The 18,146-nt window shown below is 39.7% G+C and overlaps 1 protein-coding gene across 1 annotated transcript; it reads left to right on the forward strand.

Annotated features, from left to right (window-relative positions):
* Positions 1 to 10,263: 10,263 nt before the first annotated feature.
* On the forward strand, positions 10,264 to 11,202 carry LOC142851317 (olfactory receptor 5M5-like). Its single transcript, XM_075975189.1, has one exon. The coding sequence runs from the start codon at positions 10,264 to 10,266 to the stop codon at positions 11,200 to 11,202; it is 939 nt and encodes a 312-aa protein (XP_075831304.1).
* The last annotated feature ends 6,944 nt before the right edge of the window (positions 11,203 to 18,146 follow it).

The following is an 18,146-nucleotide window of genomic DNA, read 5'->3' on the forward strand; positions in this document are numbered from 1 at the left end:
ACCATAACCAAAGCAACTTGCGAAGAAAGGAGTTGCTCGGCTCATGCTTCCACTTCACAGTTCATCATCAAAGGAAGTTCAAACAGGAACTCAAGCAGAGCAGAAACATGGATGTAGTTTTCTATGTTACTTCTTGCTAATTGGGGGTGCTAATAATGTTATGAGGACCCAAAGAAAATTTAGGATTATGGTCAAGTCCTAACTGGAGTATTCCGTAGACTTGACCATCTCTGCCAGCAGCCTTGAAGCTGTTCTGGATGCAGAACTCAGAAGAAACTGCAACAGAGGTGCTCTGAAACATTGGATCATCTGGGCCATCCATTCCCATTGGAAATTTTTCAAAGGTCTTTCTCAATCAAACCTTATTTTTCTTAATCCAGAACGAATCTACAGCCTCTCATTTCCTGTGAAAATAAAAGAAAAACCTCTTCTTCAAAGTAATATATCTTTTGACTAAAATTTTGAAGTTAAGGAATTTTCAAATATATAAATTGAAATAATCCAGCAGCATTTATAATCAAATGTCTTTTAGCAACTGTTGCTCCCCCCTCAGCAGTCAAACAATTCAAAGACAACACAATAACCTATAGTATCCAGATTCTCTGTGTATTTTCCATCTTTATGTGGCTTTTATTTTTTTAATTCTATCTCCTTTATTTTTATTTTTTGATTTTTTGAAACAGGGTTTTCTGTATCTTTGGCTGTCCTGGAACTCACTCTGTAGATCAGGCTGGCCTTGACCTCATAGAGATCTGCCTGTCTCTGCCTCCCAAGTGCTGGGATTAAAGGCGTGAGCCATTACACCTAACTACTCTATTTCTTTTTTTAAGGACTTTCTCTATCCTTTTTCCTTTCTCTTCCAAGCCTATGTATATTTTAAATACACTGTAAGCCACTTAGAGTTTCTTTTGTCTGAAATTATCTCTATCTTTTTCTGACCACATGAGTCTTTAATCTGCTAAGCAATGTAGCTAGGATTAAAGCAGCAGCTTTGCGGATTGGCTCTGCCTATTCCTTGGCTTCCTGAGAGTATAACTTCAGGGCATAAGTATTGGTGGAAGCCATGTTTACTTCCACAATTCTGCAGAGTTTCTAGGCCCATGCCACCACCAACACGTATGCTGCTGGCTCCTCATAAACACTGTTTAAGTGTTTGTTCGCAGAACCTCTTAGAAGAGTTGCCATATGGTTTTTGCTGCTAACTCTAAGTCAGGAAGCAAACAGAGGCTACTGGAGTAAAGACAGTTACCAAGAAACTGTGTTTGACTCTTTCTCATCTGTCTAGAATCCTTTTTTATAAAGCTTTCTTGGTCTTTATGTGGAAATTCTTACAAGACAGAAGTTTCTGCCCCAACCCCGGCCCACAGCCATTCAGTTCCAAAGAAACACACAGAGGCTTATATTAATTATAAACTGTGCCGGTTGTGGTGGAGCACGCCGGTAGGATTTGCTGAAGGAGGCAGAGGCAGGAGGATCACAAGTTCGAGGCCAGCCTGGGCTACACATTTGGGAGGGAAATGGGAGGCGGTGGCGGGGAAGAGACAGAAATCTTTAATAAATAAATAAATTAAAAAATATATAAACTGCTTGGCCTATTACCTCAGGCTTATTATTAACTAGCTCTTATAACTTAAATTAAGCCATCATTCTTATCTATGTTTAGCCACATTGCTTGGTACTTTTTCCTCAATAAGGCATTCTCATCTTGCTTCCTCTGCATCTGGCTTGTGACTGACTCTCTGCCTTTTCTCTTCCCAGAATTCTCTTAGTCTGGTCACCTCATCTATACTTTCTGCCTGGCTACTAGTCAATCAGTGTTTTATTAAACCAATATGAGTGACAAATCTTTAAAATGTACAAGCATTTTTTTTACAATTCCACAGTAATAGTCTATACTGTAGGTAGAGTTGAGAAAAGTCAGGTTCACTCCTGAGAACAGCACACTGATTTGTGGGAATAAGAGAGTGTGTGTGTGTGTGTGTGAGAGAGAGAGAGAGAGAGAGGGGGAGAGAGAGAGAGAAAGACTTACATATCTGAAGCTTCATTAATTTTAGAAAAATAAAATGGAACTATACCAAAGGAAAATAAAAGAATTAGGCCTTGAATTCATAGTGCCTGTATTTAGAACTGAGAACGAAGCATAGAATTGAAGACAAAACTCCAGAGGGCTCATAGGTGAGATGTTATCTCTACCTTTCTCTTCCAGAAGTCAGGCTGCTACAGATATATATTTGTCACCCCTTGGTATCCACTTGGTTTATTTTATGATCCCCCATGGATACCAAAAACCATGGATGCTTATGTACCTTATATAAAACCATGTAGTATTTGTGTACAATCTATAGATACCCTTCTGTGTACTTTAAATCAGTTCTGTACTATTCATAATACCTAATGCAATATAAATATTATATAAATTATTGTTTAGAGAATAATAAGAAAAAGTCTATATTTGAGCACAACAAGTACAAGTGTTATTTAAATTCATTAAGATGGGAGAATTAGCTCAATGGTGGAGTGCTTTCCTACCATGTACAAGGCCACGGGTTCAACATCCAATACTACCAAAAAATCAGTTTATAGTTGATTAAATCCATGGGTGCAAAATTAAAAATAAAGGAAATGAACTCCAGATGTACACACACACACACACACACACACACACGGGGGTGGGGGGAAGAGAGGGAAAGAGAGGGAGAAAAGTTATAAACTTTAAAAAAAATAATTTTCTACCTTTGGGTGCCTGAACTACATGACTCTTTTAAATTAAACAAATCTTACATTATTACATTTCTAAACTCCCTGCTGAGTCTTTATGGATATCAACTGAATCTTTAGCTTACCCTACCCCAGAAAGGTACATATAATTAGATTTCATTCGTAAATCAGTGTTAGGCTTGAGATAAGTTCACCCACATTCTGAGCAAATGTGAGAAATCTGGAAGATTCTAGAAGTGATAGAGACCATATTTCTAGCAAACAGATTCAGATTCACCATAATGAAACCAGAATACTATGAATGAGACAAGAAAGTATGTTTTTATTTTGTATGTGAGTGTTTTATATGCACATATGTATGTATTGCAGCACGACATTCAGTGTCCAGAAGAGGACACTGGACTCCACTGGAGTAGACTTACACGTTGTTCTGAGACATCATGTAGATGTTGGGAATAGAAACTTGGTCCTCTGAAGAGTAACAGTGTGCTTAAAAGCTGAATCATCTCCCTATTTCAATAAAGAAATTATTGTTAACCTCACCTTTTAAAAATTCTTCGTAGAATTACCTCCTGACTAAAAACACATCAAAATACTTGCTTTCTTATTTTATAGCAAAATACTCATGCCTGAAAACAAGTTGCAACAGCCCTTCCGCTACTCCAGGGCAAACACAGTGACTAGAAAGCCCAGCAACGCATCCCTTCGCAAGAACCGTCAGATTCGTATGAGTTCATGATGGTAGCATAATAAAGCCTGGCACGTCCAGTGGTCTCCACCACAAGCCTCGGGATGGCTCTGGAGAATGTTCTTCCTCAATGAGGAACCATAGTTATGTATGAGAACCACGTATGCATGTTCCTTTAGTACAACGCCTTCCGAAAACTAAAACTAAAATTCACAATCCGTGAATGCTTAAAAACACCTTCCCTTTCTTTAGAATAGCCCAGTGTCTGCTGAGACTGAAAGGTGCTAGCTGCTAGCATTGTTAGAATTTTTCTATTAAAATTATTTATGTAAATTTGTTCTTTGATAATTTCATATGTGTATACAACACATTCTGACCACTCTTTTTAATCTCCCCCAATTTTTCCAATTTCCTATAAAGCACTTTCTCCTGCACTGATTCCTTTTTATTTTATTTTGTGACCCAATGAGTTTAACCAGAGCCACCTGTGTGATGTGGTTTTTAGTATAATTCTATTCCTTAATAATTACTCCCTAATTTGATTCAGTGAGAAATGCATAATAATAAAAGAAGAGATTGCTTTTCTCCTATATTATCTCTTATGATAAATATGAAAACCAAGACTGTTTTTCCTTTGTAGCCAAAAGTGTCTAGGGTATGCATCTGTCTTAATTACATAACATTTTTCTAATCTTAACAACTGCTCCACAAAGCATTCGCTGAACCTCAGTGCAGCTGCAACTCCAAGGACGCCTACTTCGGACGTCCTCGCGAGAGTAAGAAGATTTCATCTTAACATTACACCAAAGGCTCTGGACTTGGGAATCATCCCGAGGGCAAGCACCCATGTATGGCAACCTGAGTCATCATTATCTACTAGAATGATTCAGGGATTTTCATTCCCAAAGGTGATTTAGTCGTATGCAAAATACATCATAGAAACTTTCCCTTGAGACATAGGAAGCACCAGAACAACAGGAGATAATGGACTCACTGCACTTTATAAACCTCCCAGCCTCCTGAGTGTGGAATACAGACACCTACGATCAGAAGCAGACAGACATGAAGAGGTCTGTTTGTCCGGCTGAAAATACACTCAGTGGACACTTCCAGGGCATTGGGAATCCTAACTGTCTACCCGGTGCTTGGTAAGTTGTACTTACTGCTAAGACTGATGTAGTAGAAGCCATGAAGCAGCCAAGGAAAGGGCATTGTTGGTGCTGGGACTGGAGGGAGACAAGTGCTTTGTTCCTGCTGGAAATGGAGTAGGAAGAAAATGGGCTCTTACTCACTACCTCACTTGCTCTTTTGATTAGCGCATTATTTTAGGAGACCATGGCAGGGATCTGACAAACTCAAGAAGGTTCCCAAATCACATCCCAAAATTTCACACAAGCAAAAATTTCCTCAGAAGAGAAAATTTAGCTTTCATAGATTTCCAAAGTATTTCACCTGCCCCTCCTCCCCAGGGGCTAAGAATATCTCCTGAATTAATCAACATAGCTGTCTTATTTGGTCATACATAATGAATTATCATAAGGAATAAAACAACATTCCAAATAACCAGATGTTGTTTATTCGTATAAATACAATAGTTAAATCTGAACAAACTTTTAGAAAGTGTCATTGAGCCATCACTGCACGCTTAAAATATTATCAAAGGAATCTAACTTTACAAGAAAAACTTGCCAGAATAAATAAATACTTGGAAACACTAATAGAGAAACTGTATCCTTTGGGCAAAGGAAGACGGAATCATTAGCCAACCTGGCTTTAAATCCTGGTCCTACCACTTTATACGTGGCACACTACTAAAGATTGCTACATCAGTTTATTTGTTGGGAAACTGGAAATGATAACAAGTTTGTGCTAAACAGAATGATATAAGTTGCACCTGGGGCAGTAAGATAGCTAAGTGGGTAACAGTGCTTGCCAACAAGCCTGCCAACCTAAGTTCAGTCTAATTTATGGGAGTCATAGGGTAGAAATAACCAGCCATAGCCAGTTGTCCTCTGACCTCCACACATGTGCCATAGTAAGCGTGTGTGAATATGCACACACACACATAGACACATACAACACAGACACATAATTTAAAATATTTAATTAAAAATAAATATGAATCTTAATGGAGCAAACCTTTTCAACTCACCACTAGCTTTTATCAAGTTTGAGATTTAATTAAATCTCATTAACATTTTCTTTTTAAAGGAAACTACAAATATTCTCCTAGATAAAAATTAAAAATCAAATATTTGCTATTAGAGATTGGTTTTTTCATTCCTAAAATTTGTAATTTAAACACAAAAACTGATACCATCAGTAATTCTAAAACTTAAAGATTAATTCCAGTAGAAGTTTGTAGGAATGGAGAATGATATTTCAATATGATAGATGATTGATAAATACTTAGCTAATAAGCCATTTTAACACTTCAGCTTAACATTCATTAACCATGCTTGTGAAACTTTACAGGCAAGCAGTATATCATGTCCATAGCAGTTAATAGTAAATATCTTTGATCAAGCAAGAGCTGTTAAATAAAGCTGTGGTCTGCACACTAGCTCTCAGGATCTCCTGAGAGTGCTAAACCCCCCTACGTCTGTTTGGAGTAGGCGCTGCCCTAGTTTGGACCCCAGTGGGAAGACTTGATCAACTCCAAAAATAAATCCAAACAGATTTTTGCTACTGCACAGAATTCTCAACAAGCATTTAACCAGCAACAGCAAGATAGTTTAAGTGTGATACCTGAAGATCCCAAGGTTAATTTGATCTTGAATCAAGCTATAATTGAGAGCATGTGACCACACATAGACAGCCCACATCTACCATAAGCCAGGGATATCAAGAATGCCTGTGTTTAAGGGCTCTCCACTATTCCCTGATAGGAACCAGCCTGAAGATCTTGAGACAACTTTTTCCTCTGCTGACTCTTCTGGTTAGTTTTTAAAAATAAAACCAACCCTGAAATCCTTGTTTTCACCCATTTCTCTCTCCCTGTGTGATTTCGACCATCACATCTCAACCCATCATCCAAAGCTAAGTGACTCCCATACCATCATCATATTGACTATATCTTCCTACATTCCTTCACACTGCATCCAACATTCTTTCCTCTGAATTCACTGCTAGTGCAGACTCTGTGTCTACTAAAATTATCCACACCTACATGATTAGGCAGTACACTGAGATATCTGCTTCCTTCTTTCATCGCTCAATTGCATCTTCTATTTTTGAATTAAATGGTGTTAATGTTGGTGAGTTTGTGTAGACAGTGTGTGTGCGCACGTGTGTGTGTGTGTGTGTGTGTGTGTGCATGTGCTTGTGTTTCAATATATTAGATCTCCTTACAAAACACTAGGGCTCCGTGTAGTTTTCTGTCAATACCTCAGTTAATTTTAAAACCTGCCTACTACCCACAGGTTATAAACCAAACTCTCTAAAATGGGATATTATGACTAGAATGATGACTCGGGGATTAAGAGAGCACACTACTCTTGTGGATAGCCAGAATTCAGTCCCAGGTCCCATTCAAGTAGCTCACAACCACATGTAACTCCAGTTGCAGGAGGACCCAAAACCTCTGGTCTCTGCAGGCACCTAAACTCGTGTTCACATATCCACACAGTGATAAATTTAAAATAAATAATTGGATATTTTAAAATGGGATCATCAGGCTTTCAATTATCTAGCTAAGGCATGCAATTTTAGCCATATTTCCAATCTCCTACCCCAGACAGTGCTGAGATCCAAATGTAACAGAACACCTCCCTATCCTTGCTTTCAGAGTTATTTTCGTGCACGTTACTCTGCACCACCTCCTATGATATGAGACCCATGCTATTTATTCCTTATAGACTACCTTCTTAGCAACAGGACTCTTGCATGACTCCAAGAATGCTCCTAGGATCTTCCAGATAACTCTTCTTGAGCAATGCTACTAGTGTTGTCACGACAGGCCTTATAGAGAGCTAAGGGTTATCGGGTGTGGAAAGAGTCTTATTCATCAACTGTGCAGCTACATGTGGGAACTGAACGCAAGTTCTATGGAAACTCTACATATAACCCAATACTCCAATCATCTCAAAAACTCTGTTTTCTAGGGGGTTATAAATGTATAGTTGCCTAAGAGAAATAATAGAACAGATTTTATAATTTGCTGTATTGCTTTTTAACTTTCAGATGTTTTCTTACATGAAGCTATATGGGCCTGCATTTGTTATGCTTGCCCTAACCCTGTAAAAGACAAAGGCCAGCTTGCTTTCAAGGTGTCCTCTTAGCCACATGTCTTTGCAGTTGTTTAATGTGTAGTCTCTCTTACCTCAGCAGTTCTGTGTCTGTTATCCCCGCTGTCTACAGTACCGTGGAGTCTTCTCTGTCATTCTGAATCACTCTTGAAGAGGATGGAAATGGCCACAATTGTCACCATAGCTTAGCATCGCTGTGGAAGTACAAGCCTTTACAAGTAGACATGGGAAAGAAAGGAGAGACAGTCCACAGAAAGATAGGGGAAAACCACATCTGGTTCATAGTATGTAAATGTGTATTTGAAAAACCCAAAAGAATCAACTAAAATTTGTTTGTAAATGATGTGTTAAAGAAGATACCTATAAAATTAATTCACAACATTCAATAGCTTTCCTATATGTAAACAAGACTTTAACATGCCACAGAATGAAAGATAATATTTCACTTACAATCGTGATGAAAAAGATAAAATGCCTAAGAATAGACTTTAAAGAAATGTATACCATATGTATTTGGAAAGTTTGACCAATTATCAAAGTCTTTGATGAGTATAATATATAGGCTACTTACAGAAAGAAGATCCTCTTATAAATATGTCTGTTCTCCCCAAATTAACATGTCCATTCAGTCAAAGGAATCTGAATGCAAACAAGACTTTTTAACTGATAAAAATCATGCTAACATTGTTGTAGCATGAGCAAGCCAGAAAGCGTGCTACTAGACATGAAAATTAACTCTATTAGATTTTTTATTTGGTCTTAGCTTTAGAAGATATTGGGAAAAAAACATTAGAAACTGATGCAACACTGAAAGGGTGTTTGGTATGCCGTAGGCTTGAACTTCAAACCAACAGAATCAGCAGGAAAATGACTTAGCCAATCAGTTGTATTAGAATCCTTGACCAACCACTTAGAGAAATAGAGGAGTTAATTTACCAAAATTTAATTCCAAGCATATCAAAGATTGTAAAGTAAAAAATAAAATCTGATAAATACATAGAATAAAACAAGAGATAAATTTTGTGATATTAAATTTAGAAGTGTTTATAAACCATGTCACAAAAATCAGAATTTAAAAAGGAAAAAATTAGCATAAAACTACTGTTTAGCACAAAGAAAAAATAATGTAGCAACTTTAAAGTACAAGCAGAAAACTGAAAACTAGTTATAATATATACGTAAATATCAAAGAGTTTAATTAATTTGTTAGCTACCATCAAAAGATAGATAGAACCTGTAAATTGCACCTTCACCCGAGCACTGAGCATGTACATAACCCTAAGTGGAGCCCAAAAGCATATATTTACTGAATTGGGTGGAAAATGTTTCCAATAAGAGGGAACTAATAAGCCACAACAGAGCTATGAAAAGGAATGGCATGACATAATTGCTGAGTTTATGAAGAGGCAAAGCATAAAACTGGGATCTCATTTATACACAGAGATGAATCTGTGTTTATATTCACACATAAGCATCATTAAGCAGTTATATTAACAATAGAGCAGAAATCAGGCTGGTTTTTTGCTTGCTTACTTTTCTGTTTGTTTGTTTCATTTATAGTCCTCTCTGCTATGAAGAGTACACCAATGTTTCAATGCTATGTTGTGTTAAGATTCAGCCTGATGTCTGGGATAATTCAGAATCCCCTCTTTAAAAGCTGTTGATCCTCCCTCCATACACAACACTCTGCCAGAAGGCAGGTTGATGTAAGACATAAGTCTCTTTATGGCACTGTCAGACATTTTCTTGATTGATGATTAATGTGGAGGGCCCAGCCCACCCTGGGTGGTGCCATCCCTAGGCTGGTGATCCTGGACGGTATAAGAAAGCAAACTGAGCAAGCCATGGAGGGCAAGTCCGTGACTAATACTATTCCATGACCTCTGCATGAGTTCCTGCCTTGAGTGACTGTCCTTACTTCTCTTGGCAATGAATTGCAGGCTGTAAGATGAGATAAACCCTTTCCTCCCCAAGTTGTTTTGGTCATAGTGTTTTATCATAGCAAGAGAAATCCTAATGAAGGAAATCACTGTCCACACTGAATTGAAACTAATTATTTACATACATGTTTCTCCTACCAGCCTGTGAGCACCCTCTCAGCAGACATACTTTCCTTCATCTTCATGTCCACTTCATTTTCCATAGTGTCTGGCACAACAAAGATGGGCAGTGGTCATTTGACCCATGGGTAAGAATCAATAAGGAGTGATCCATTTCCACCTTCCAACTCAGTCTCTCCCACAGGTGTCCGAAGTACTCAGTGAACCTCTACCCGTCCGTAGGTCATTCTTCTTTGTGAGCCCTTCCAGCAGACCCACAAAAGCAAGAGCGGCGTGGTACTCACTCTCCATCCCAGAATCAGATGTGCTGTCTGGCCCTAGGTGGAGTCCAGAATTAAACTGAAAGCATCCCCACTGTAAACTTGAAAATACAGCCGAGGAAACTCATACTGTGGTTCTTAAAAGAAGCAAACTCCAACACTTTGGGTATTTATGAAACGGCAGATTTTTAACATCTGGTGCTAGGATGGAGACACAAGGAGATTGTGTTTTTATGTATCTGATCATTTTAAGTCATATTTCTTCTCTTCACACCAGGTAGAAGAACAAAATGGCAAGAGGTAATCGCACCACCGTGACAGAATTTGTTCTCATGGGATTCACAGATCGCCCTGAGCTTCAGCTTCCCCTCTTTGTGGTGTTTCTGGTGATTTATCTCATCACCCTGGTGGGGAACGTTGGCATGATCCTGCTCATCAAGGCAGATTCGCGGCTTCACACACCCATGTACTATTTCCTCGGTCACCTGGCTTTCATTGATCTCTGTTATTCGTCTTCCATTGGGCCCAAAATGCTGCAAAATTTATTGGTGAAGAAAAAAACCATCTCCTTTTCAGGCTGTTTTGCTCAGCTGTACTTCTCCGGTGCCTTTTCCACTACTGAATGCTTCCTCTTGGCTACCATGGCCTATGACCGCTACATGGCCATCTGCAACCCCCTGATCTACACAGCCATCATGACACAGAGGGTCTGCAAGGAGCTGGTGGTAGGAGTCTACACCTACGGTTTCCTGAACTCTGTTATACAGACAGTACTGACTTTCCAACTGTCTTTCTGCAACTCCAACGTGATCCACCACTTCTACTGTGCCGACCCCCCTCTCCTCGCACTCTCCTGCTCTAACACCCACAACAAAGAGAAGCAGCTCCTGATCTTCTCGGCAGTGAATCTTACTGGATCCCTCATGACCGTCCTCGTCTCCTACATCTGCATCCTGGTCTCTATCATAAAAATCCAGTCTTCCCAGGGCAGGTGTAAAGCCTTCTCCACCTGTGCCTCCCACCTCACCGTGGTCACCATCTTCTACGGGACGTTGTTCTTCATGTACCTGCAGCAACCAAAAACAGGGAATTCATGGAGGTATAGCAAAGTGATCTCTGTGTTTTATAGCCTGGTAATACCCATGCTTAACCCCCTCATTTACAGCCTGAGAAATGCAGAGGTAAAGGATACCCTGAGAAGAATGCTAGAGGGCAAAGCTTCACACTGAGCAGGGTACTACGATGCCGGCACTGTGGACAGCAGTACCCACCAAGCTGATGGAAACGGAGCATCTCAACTGCTGCCCAGTTAGGAAGGAGCTAATCCAATTGAGGATTTTCATGGCCCAAAGTAAAGAACCGCCTCATGGACATGAGTAATATTTAATCCAAGCAATTGTCATGAATTACAATTTATTTGTTTGCTAGAAAAAAATATGTGAGTAATTATGTGTGTCCTTCATGTGTTAATGAAGTGGCTGACTATCGTTTCATAACAATTTGAGCTCCACAGTCATGAAAATCCTCAAAGCCCATATTCTGAGCAGAGTTGTGCATTAGCGATGATGGATATAAACTGCCCTTATGAGCATCTTGTTACTAAGCATTTTCCAGTTTGATGCAGTCTGTATCAGAGCAAGCTATTTGTTAGTCTCAAAAAGTACTCTTTCACAATGAACTTCTGTAGGCCGTGGTTAGATTACAAAGAACGTCTCAGAAAAATCTTACTAACCCAAATGTAGTTGTAATCTTCTGGGCTTTAAATAAACAATATAAATATCAGTGTGGTACTAAGGAAAGGAAAAATGGGATTCAGCTTTATATGGAATGTCTTTAAGAAAAGAAATCTAGTTAGAGGAGATAAGGGTGGGCATCGGGGGACTTTTAAAGATATTAAAAGTAGTCATTATTTAACAAGCAAGGTTTAATTTTTCTTATCTCTGGAAAGTATATCTACAGTGGCTTTCTCTTTCCTTTTTTCACACTTTCTTTCTAGATTTCTTTCTTTCTTTGGGAGTTAGTGTATTGAAAAAGCAGAAAAGAAAAGCTTCCTGAGGAAAAGTGAATTATGGCATGCATGTTTCTGAAAAAATAATTTTATTAATTTAGAAAAATATGATAGTTTTATAACATTTTATGTATTCTTTGTTTCCACAGATCTGAAATTCCACTTTCTTACAGATAAGTTGTGCAAACTCTTGGTGTGTCTAGGGGTAGGTGAAAAAACATATTTTGTCATTTCTTAGACAAGAAAATGATTGTTCTAAGTTTAACTCTAATACTTGTTTCTGATAATTCTTAAGACACATGAATCTGTCACAAACCTGTAGATGGTCCCCTGAGCTGTTTTCAACGATGATTATGATTTCAGTTAAAAATAACTCACCAATTAGCTATGAGTAATTTTTTAAATCAATCAAGAAACAAAGGGGCCTAGTTGTGCCCAAATTAGCCACCCAGATAATAATGCGTATATGTGATCTCTGTTGCACTTGTACTTGTGCTTGAGTAATTTAGAAAATAGAATTAATTATTTTAAATTGCTTTTCTTTAATTCAGAAGTCTATCTGAAGTAATGAATTACACCTTGCATTCTTAATTGTAGACAAAGTGTTGACTAGTTACAAAAAAAAACACTAGCGTGATAACAGAAAGCAAGGAGAAAGGGCAAGGCATAAACAAACACACAGGAGAGGCAGCACAGAGGCCGATAAGGAGAGAGAAATCACCTGGTGGTTCTAAAGTGGGATGGGAGCCAGGGTGGAAGGCCAGGAGCTCCTGGAAGAGAGGCAGCAGGCAACCTTCACTTTTCACCCTCACACCTACCATACTCATGGCTAGGAGCTACAGCTGAACTGCTCTGCTCTTATTCCTAACTCTAAAAAAAAAAATCCATGATTGAGGATTGAGATGGAAGAGGAGGTTCCTGGAGTTCAGTCAGGAAGACTGGTCTTCAATATCCCCAGTAAGACTAATGTCAAAAAGACATTAAAGGCACAAGAGTTAACAACACAGCTTGGCCACAGAGAGGGCAGCACTTGAGAAGCTGAAGATGAGATGATGGTCCAGGGGCTGCTTGTAGCAATGGACCATGACACACAAGGGGCCTTTGCTGAACAAGGACCTGACTTATTGAGATAAAGATGAACAGGTACCAATGCTGGGTGGAAACTTGTATTTTCAACCAAAAGCTACATTTATTTCCTAACTTATTTTTCCCCTCAAACTATGTTCAAATCAGTTTAACCTACAAAAAAAGTATTTATCATGTTTTAGTACATGCCTCTCAAAAAATTAATTATACTCAGCTTTACAAAGTGATATTCTGTATAAACAAATTCTCATAAAACTGAAGACAGATCATGAAACCTCCCCAGACTGTGCTAAGCGCTAAGAAAATGTCTTCTGAAGATAGAAATGCGACCAAATAATGGAAATCACCTGGATTTAAGAGTGTAATGTTTCGGTGGCTGGAGAGATGGCTCAGAGGAATAGAGCACTGGCTGTTTTTCCAGAGGTCCTGAGTTCAATTCCCAGCAACCACATGGTGGCTCACAACCATCTGTAATGAGATCTGCTGCCCTCTTCTGTACTGCAGGATACATGAAGGAAGAAACCTATATACATAATAAATAAAAATCTTTTAAAAAAAAGAGTGTAATGTTTCCTTGAAAGTAAAAATAAAAACGTTCTCATATATATATAAACAAAACGTAAGTTTATTTTTTTTCCCATGGGAATTCTCCAATGGTTTTTATTTGTCACCTTTTACCACACAAGCGTCTTTCCCCAACTGGTCTAATCTGTCACCAAGGGGTTACATCTGCTCGCGTAAATATGAATGCTTGATCCTTTGAGCACAAATCACTAGACTTTTCAGTTAGGATAGATTTTTCTTACTTATCAACACTTATTTCTCCATTGAGTTTCCATGCCTGGAAATATGTCCAAATTATTTCTTTTAAGTCAAGCACCGAAAAGAAACACAAGAATACCAACAACTCCTCTTTTCCGCATCCCTTCACACGAGTTGATCTGAGGAAATTCTAACACTCTTACGCCTTCAGGTTCTCTGCTCCTATTATCAGCTGGGCCCTGGATGCACATCTCCTGCAGAGCGAGGAAAGACTACCTCAGTGCTGACAAGGGGCTCTGCCTGCAATTAGCAGTGCATCCACCAAAGATAGGGAGCCAAGGAGCTCAGAACTTAGGGAGTTCAGGCTCCTGGGAAAGGGACAGACTTAGCCTGCTCTTCCATTTAGGTTGCTATAAACATGTGACCATTTTATGAATAATCAGAATTTCTGTCTCACGTAAGATAGGTCAAATTGGAGAAAGGATTTATATAATGCATGAGTATGTTTTATGCCTCTGAAGCAGCTCTAGCCCCCCCCCAAAAAAAAAAACCTCTATGATCTGAAAAAATAAAATTTTGTTCATACAAGCTTCCATTCCACGGTTGAGTGTGTGGCCCACTGGCCCTGGACACCTGTCGGCCTGCAGTTTCCACTCCTCACTGCAGGGATGTACTGGGTGTTGTGACTCAGCCAAGCTCGGGCGGTTTACAGACCTCAGGCAAACCTAAGCTCAGGATGTTTTATGACCTCAAGTGTCTCAGCTTTGGAGAGGAACTGGAAGAGCCCAGTCCATCTTCTAATCCCCAGAGAAGCCTTTCACTCTGCTCTTAGTGCCTTTTCTCTTGTCTCTATCATTCTGTTTTGAGAGTTATTATGATAAAAAATAATATTTTATTCATCATTTTCCCTGCCAAAACTAGCAACTAGCTTTCTGTGGGAACCCTTCAGATGTGGAGTTTAAATGGATGGAAATAGAAAACACTATCCTGAGTGAGGTAAGCCAGACCCAAAAAGAGGAACATGGGATGTACTCACTCATATTTGGTTTCTAGCCATAAATAAAGGACATTGAGCCTATAATTCGCGATAATAGAGAAGCTAAATAAGAAGGTGAACCCAAAGAAAAACATATAGGCATCCTCCTGAATATTATCCTTCATCCGGCGATGAAAGGAGACAGAGACAGAGACCCACATTGGAGCACCGGACTGAAATCTCAAAGTCCAAATCAGGAGCAGAAGGAGAGAGAGCACGAGCAAGGAACTCAGGACCGCGAGGGGTGCACCCACACACTGAGACAATGGGGATGTTCTATTGGGAACTCACCAAGGCCAGCTGGCCTGGGTCTGAAAAAGCCTGGGATAAAACCGGACTCACTGAACATAGCGGACAATGAGGACTACTGACAACTCAAGAACAATGGCAATAGGTATTTGATCCTACTGCACGTACTGGCTTTGTTGGAGCTTAGGCAGTTTGGATGCTCACCTTATTAGACCTGGATGGAGGTGGGTGGTCCTTGGACTTCCCACAGGGCAGGGAACCCTGATTGCTCTTTGGGCTGATGAGGGAGGGGGACTTGATTGGGGGAGGGGGAGGGGAATGGGAGGCGGTGGCGGGGAGGAGGCAGAAATCTTTAATAAATAAATTAATTAATTTAAAAAACGAACGTCAGTTATAATAATGCATCAATTAGGAAATTGGTTAATGATATTTATGTGGAGAAACAGTCGTTTATATGGAGAAAGGTTGAAGTTCGCTTTTTAAAATGTGAGGTTATCTTTCCTTCTTACATTTGATACAAGTCACAAATGGATCCAGAAATGACCACAGGCACAAGCTAGCCACCCTATCAGCTTTAGTCTAGGGGTACAGTTCTTTTCTCTGTTTAAATTAATTGTCCAAAGACTATCTGATAGGTTTTTTGTTTCCTGTACATTCAACCATTACATTGATCAAAAAGAAGTCTATGTCTATATAACCTGATCTCTCGCTGATTCCCGAGAGTGCTACAATCCACATTTGAGAAGTGTGTGTGTAAGACTACATTAATAGATACTTGCAGGCCACACAAGCAAAATAAATTATTGTGGGCCTGAAAACCAGGCATGGCTGAGGAGAGTAATAGTTTTCTTAGCAAAGCCGCCTTCTAAAGCGCAGGCCTGTGGGAGTGGTGATGGTGCAGTAAGAAGGGCCTCAGGGCCAGAGGCTGCCTTAGATTCGCTCTCCACCAAGTGAGTCAAGCTGCTTGACCCCTCTGAGCCTAAGTAAGGTAAATAATATCTCACAGAATTATGGTAAGATTAAACTGGTACAGAGAGCTAAACTACATTCCAAGCACTGAACTAGAACAAAATTTCATTTTAGGTAGTCAGATTGCAGGATTCTGATGCACCCTCAGGTTCTCTGATTCGAGGCTACTGCTCAGAAAAATCCCTGTCTGTAAAAAGTTCATACCTATCTGTATGACAAAGCATGGAAGTTGCATATGTCTTGACTAACGGACTTTATTTATTCCTGTGGGTCTTGGGAAAGAAGTGCAACCCATTATCTTCCCGCAGGAGCTCCTGTCCCAAAGTTCATAAGTCAGTGATTTCCAACACGGACCCTGTGCCCTAGAAACACCACTGTTTTCTGCACTCAATGAATCGATAATACCTTTTTACTGACCTTTCTTTGACCCTGAATCACTAAGACTCAACTTGTTCCCAGGGACAAAATCCTATAGTTCCAGAGGGGGCCGCTAGGCGCTGTGTGCCCTGTAGCTGTGGAGGGTCGCCTTCCCCTCCCCCATCTGTGACTGCTCTGAGCTGCTGACTCCGCCCAAGCCTGTGAGAGAACAGTGAGAGGTGAGCCAGCGGTGGATCCAGGTATTTTGAAGGTCAGCAAGAGAGGGCATCTCACCTTCCCCTGCTTCTTTTCCATGATCTCCTCTGGGACGAGCAATAAGCTTGGAAGCATTGACAAGAGTCAATAATGCCTCTCCCTCCACCACCGCCTTTCCCTTCCGGTACTGTCCCCCATCCCTCAGCCAGAATGAGCCCACATCTGATGCTCAGAGGAGGGTAACAGGAGCCTGGTGTGGGCCCCCGAGGCTGGGAAAGAGAATAGGTAAGAAGGCAGGGAGAGGAGCCGGGAGGATCTGATAGGCCCTGCTGACTCTCCACCAATGCACTGGCCGCTGCTTCACTCGCATGTTGATGAGTCATACATGAAAACGCAGTTTTCCCTTTTAAATATAGAAGATGCCTAAGAAAAAAATAACTAAACTGCTAAATAGTGTCCCCTCGCCCCTTTCTCTTTTCTCCCTCACACACATCACCATATCAATGTTCTGCTGGAACCACGAACTCAAAGCTGTACTTCTTGATTCATTCATTTTACATGTATTTATTTGTGTGTTTGTGTGTGTGTGTGTGTGAGAGAGAGAGAGAGAGAGAGAGAGAGAGAGAGAGAGAGAGAGAGAGAGAGAAAGGGGGGACCACACATGTGGAGATCAGAGAGCAATGTGGAAGTCAGTTCTCTGCTTCCCCCATGTAGATTCTGAGGATTGAACTCAGATCATCAAACTTGGAGACAGTTGCTTTTATTGGTTGAACCATCTAGCTCCCCTTTAAAAAAAATCAAAAATTTAAAAGCTAAAGTGATGGAAATCGATAATTGATAATCACTTACTTTGCAGTCTGCTTTTTCTTCTCCATTTCCACGGAGCATACCTTCCCCAGTCACCTCTCTTTATATCTCTGGCATAAAACAGAGGACAAGATTACTCAGTTATTCACCTATGCATTAACGTAGTCTTACATTAATCCTTTTCCCTTCCATTTCTATGGTGTTGTGGTAACTCTGTGCCTGGCCCTCCCTCACATCTCTGCTTTCAATCTCCGACAACAAAGATACATGGTAGAGTTACATCTGCACTAATAAATAATAATATCAGCATTTCAAATCAATTAAAGATGGATTTAACAGTTAACTAAGCAACAAATATTAGCATAAATGTATACATATCTTATAGTTCACATCCACATAAATCCAAGAGTGATCATATCTTAATGTAATAACTGAAATCTCAAAGAGTCTGAGAAGAATATATGTGAATATTTTCTGGCCTATTTTAAGGGAAGCATTAAGGCCAGAAACTGTAAAGAAAACATGTGACAAATTTGATAAACTCAAAGTTTTAAGTTTCCATTATAAACCCAGAAAAACATTCAGTGGAAAAATAACATATACTCAACAGAATTAATAGTCACAAAAGAGCTAACAATAGAAGCATAGAAATAAGATATGAGCATATAAATGTACAAAAAAAG

Source organism: Microtus pennsylvanicus, chromosome 5, assembly GCF_037038515.1.
Source record: "Microtus pennsylvanicus isolate mMicPen1 chromosome 5, mMicPen1.hap1, whole genome shotgun sequence".
Classification (NCBI taxonomy): domain Eukaryota; kingdom Metazoa; phylum Chordata; class Mammalia; order Rodentia; family Cricetidae; genus Microtus; species Microtus pennsylvanicus.

Bases quoted from the DNA above. Each gene is read 5' to 3' on its own strand.
- LOC142851317 (XM_075975189.1), top strand. From the start codon at position 10,264: ATGGCAAGAGGTAATCGCACCACCGTGACAGAATTTGTTCTCATGGGA.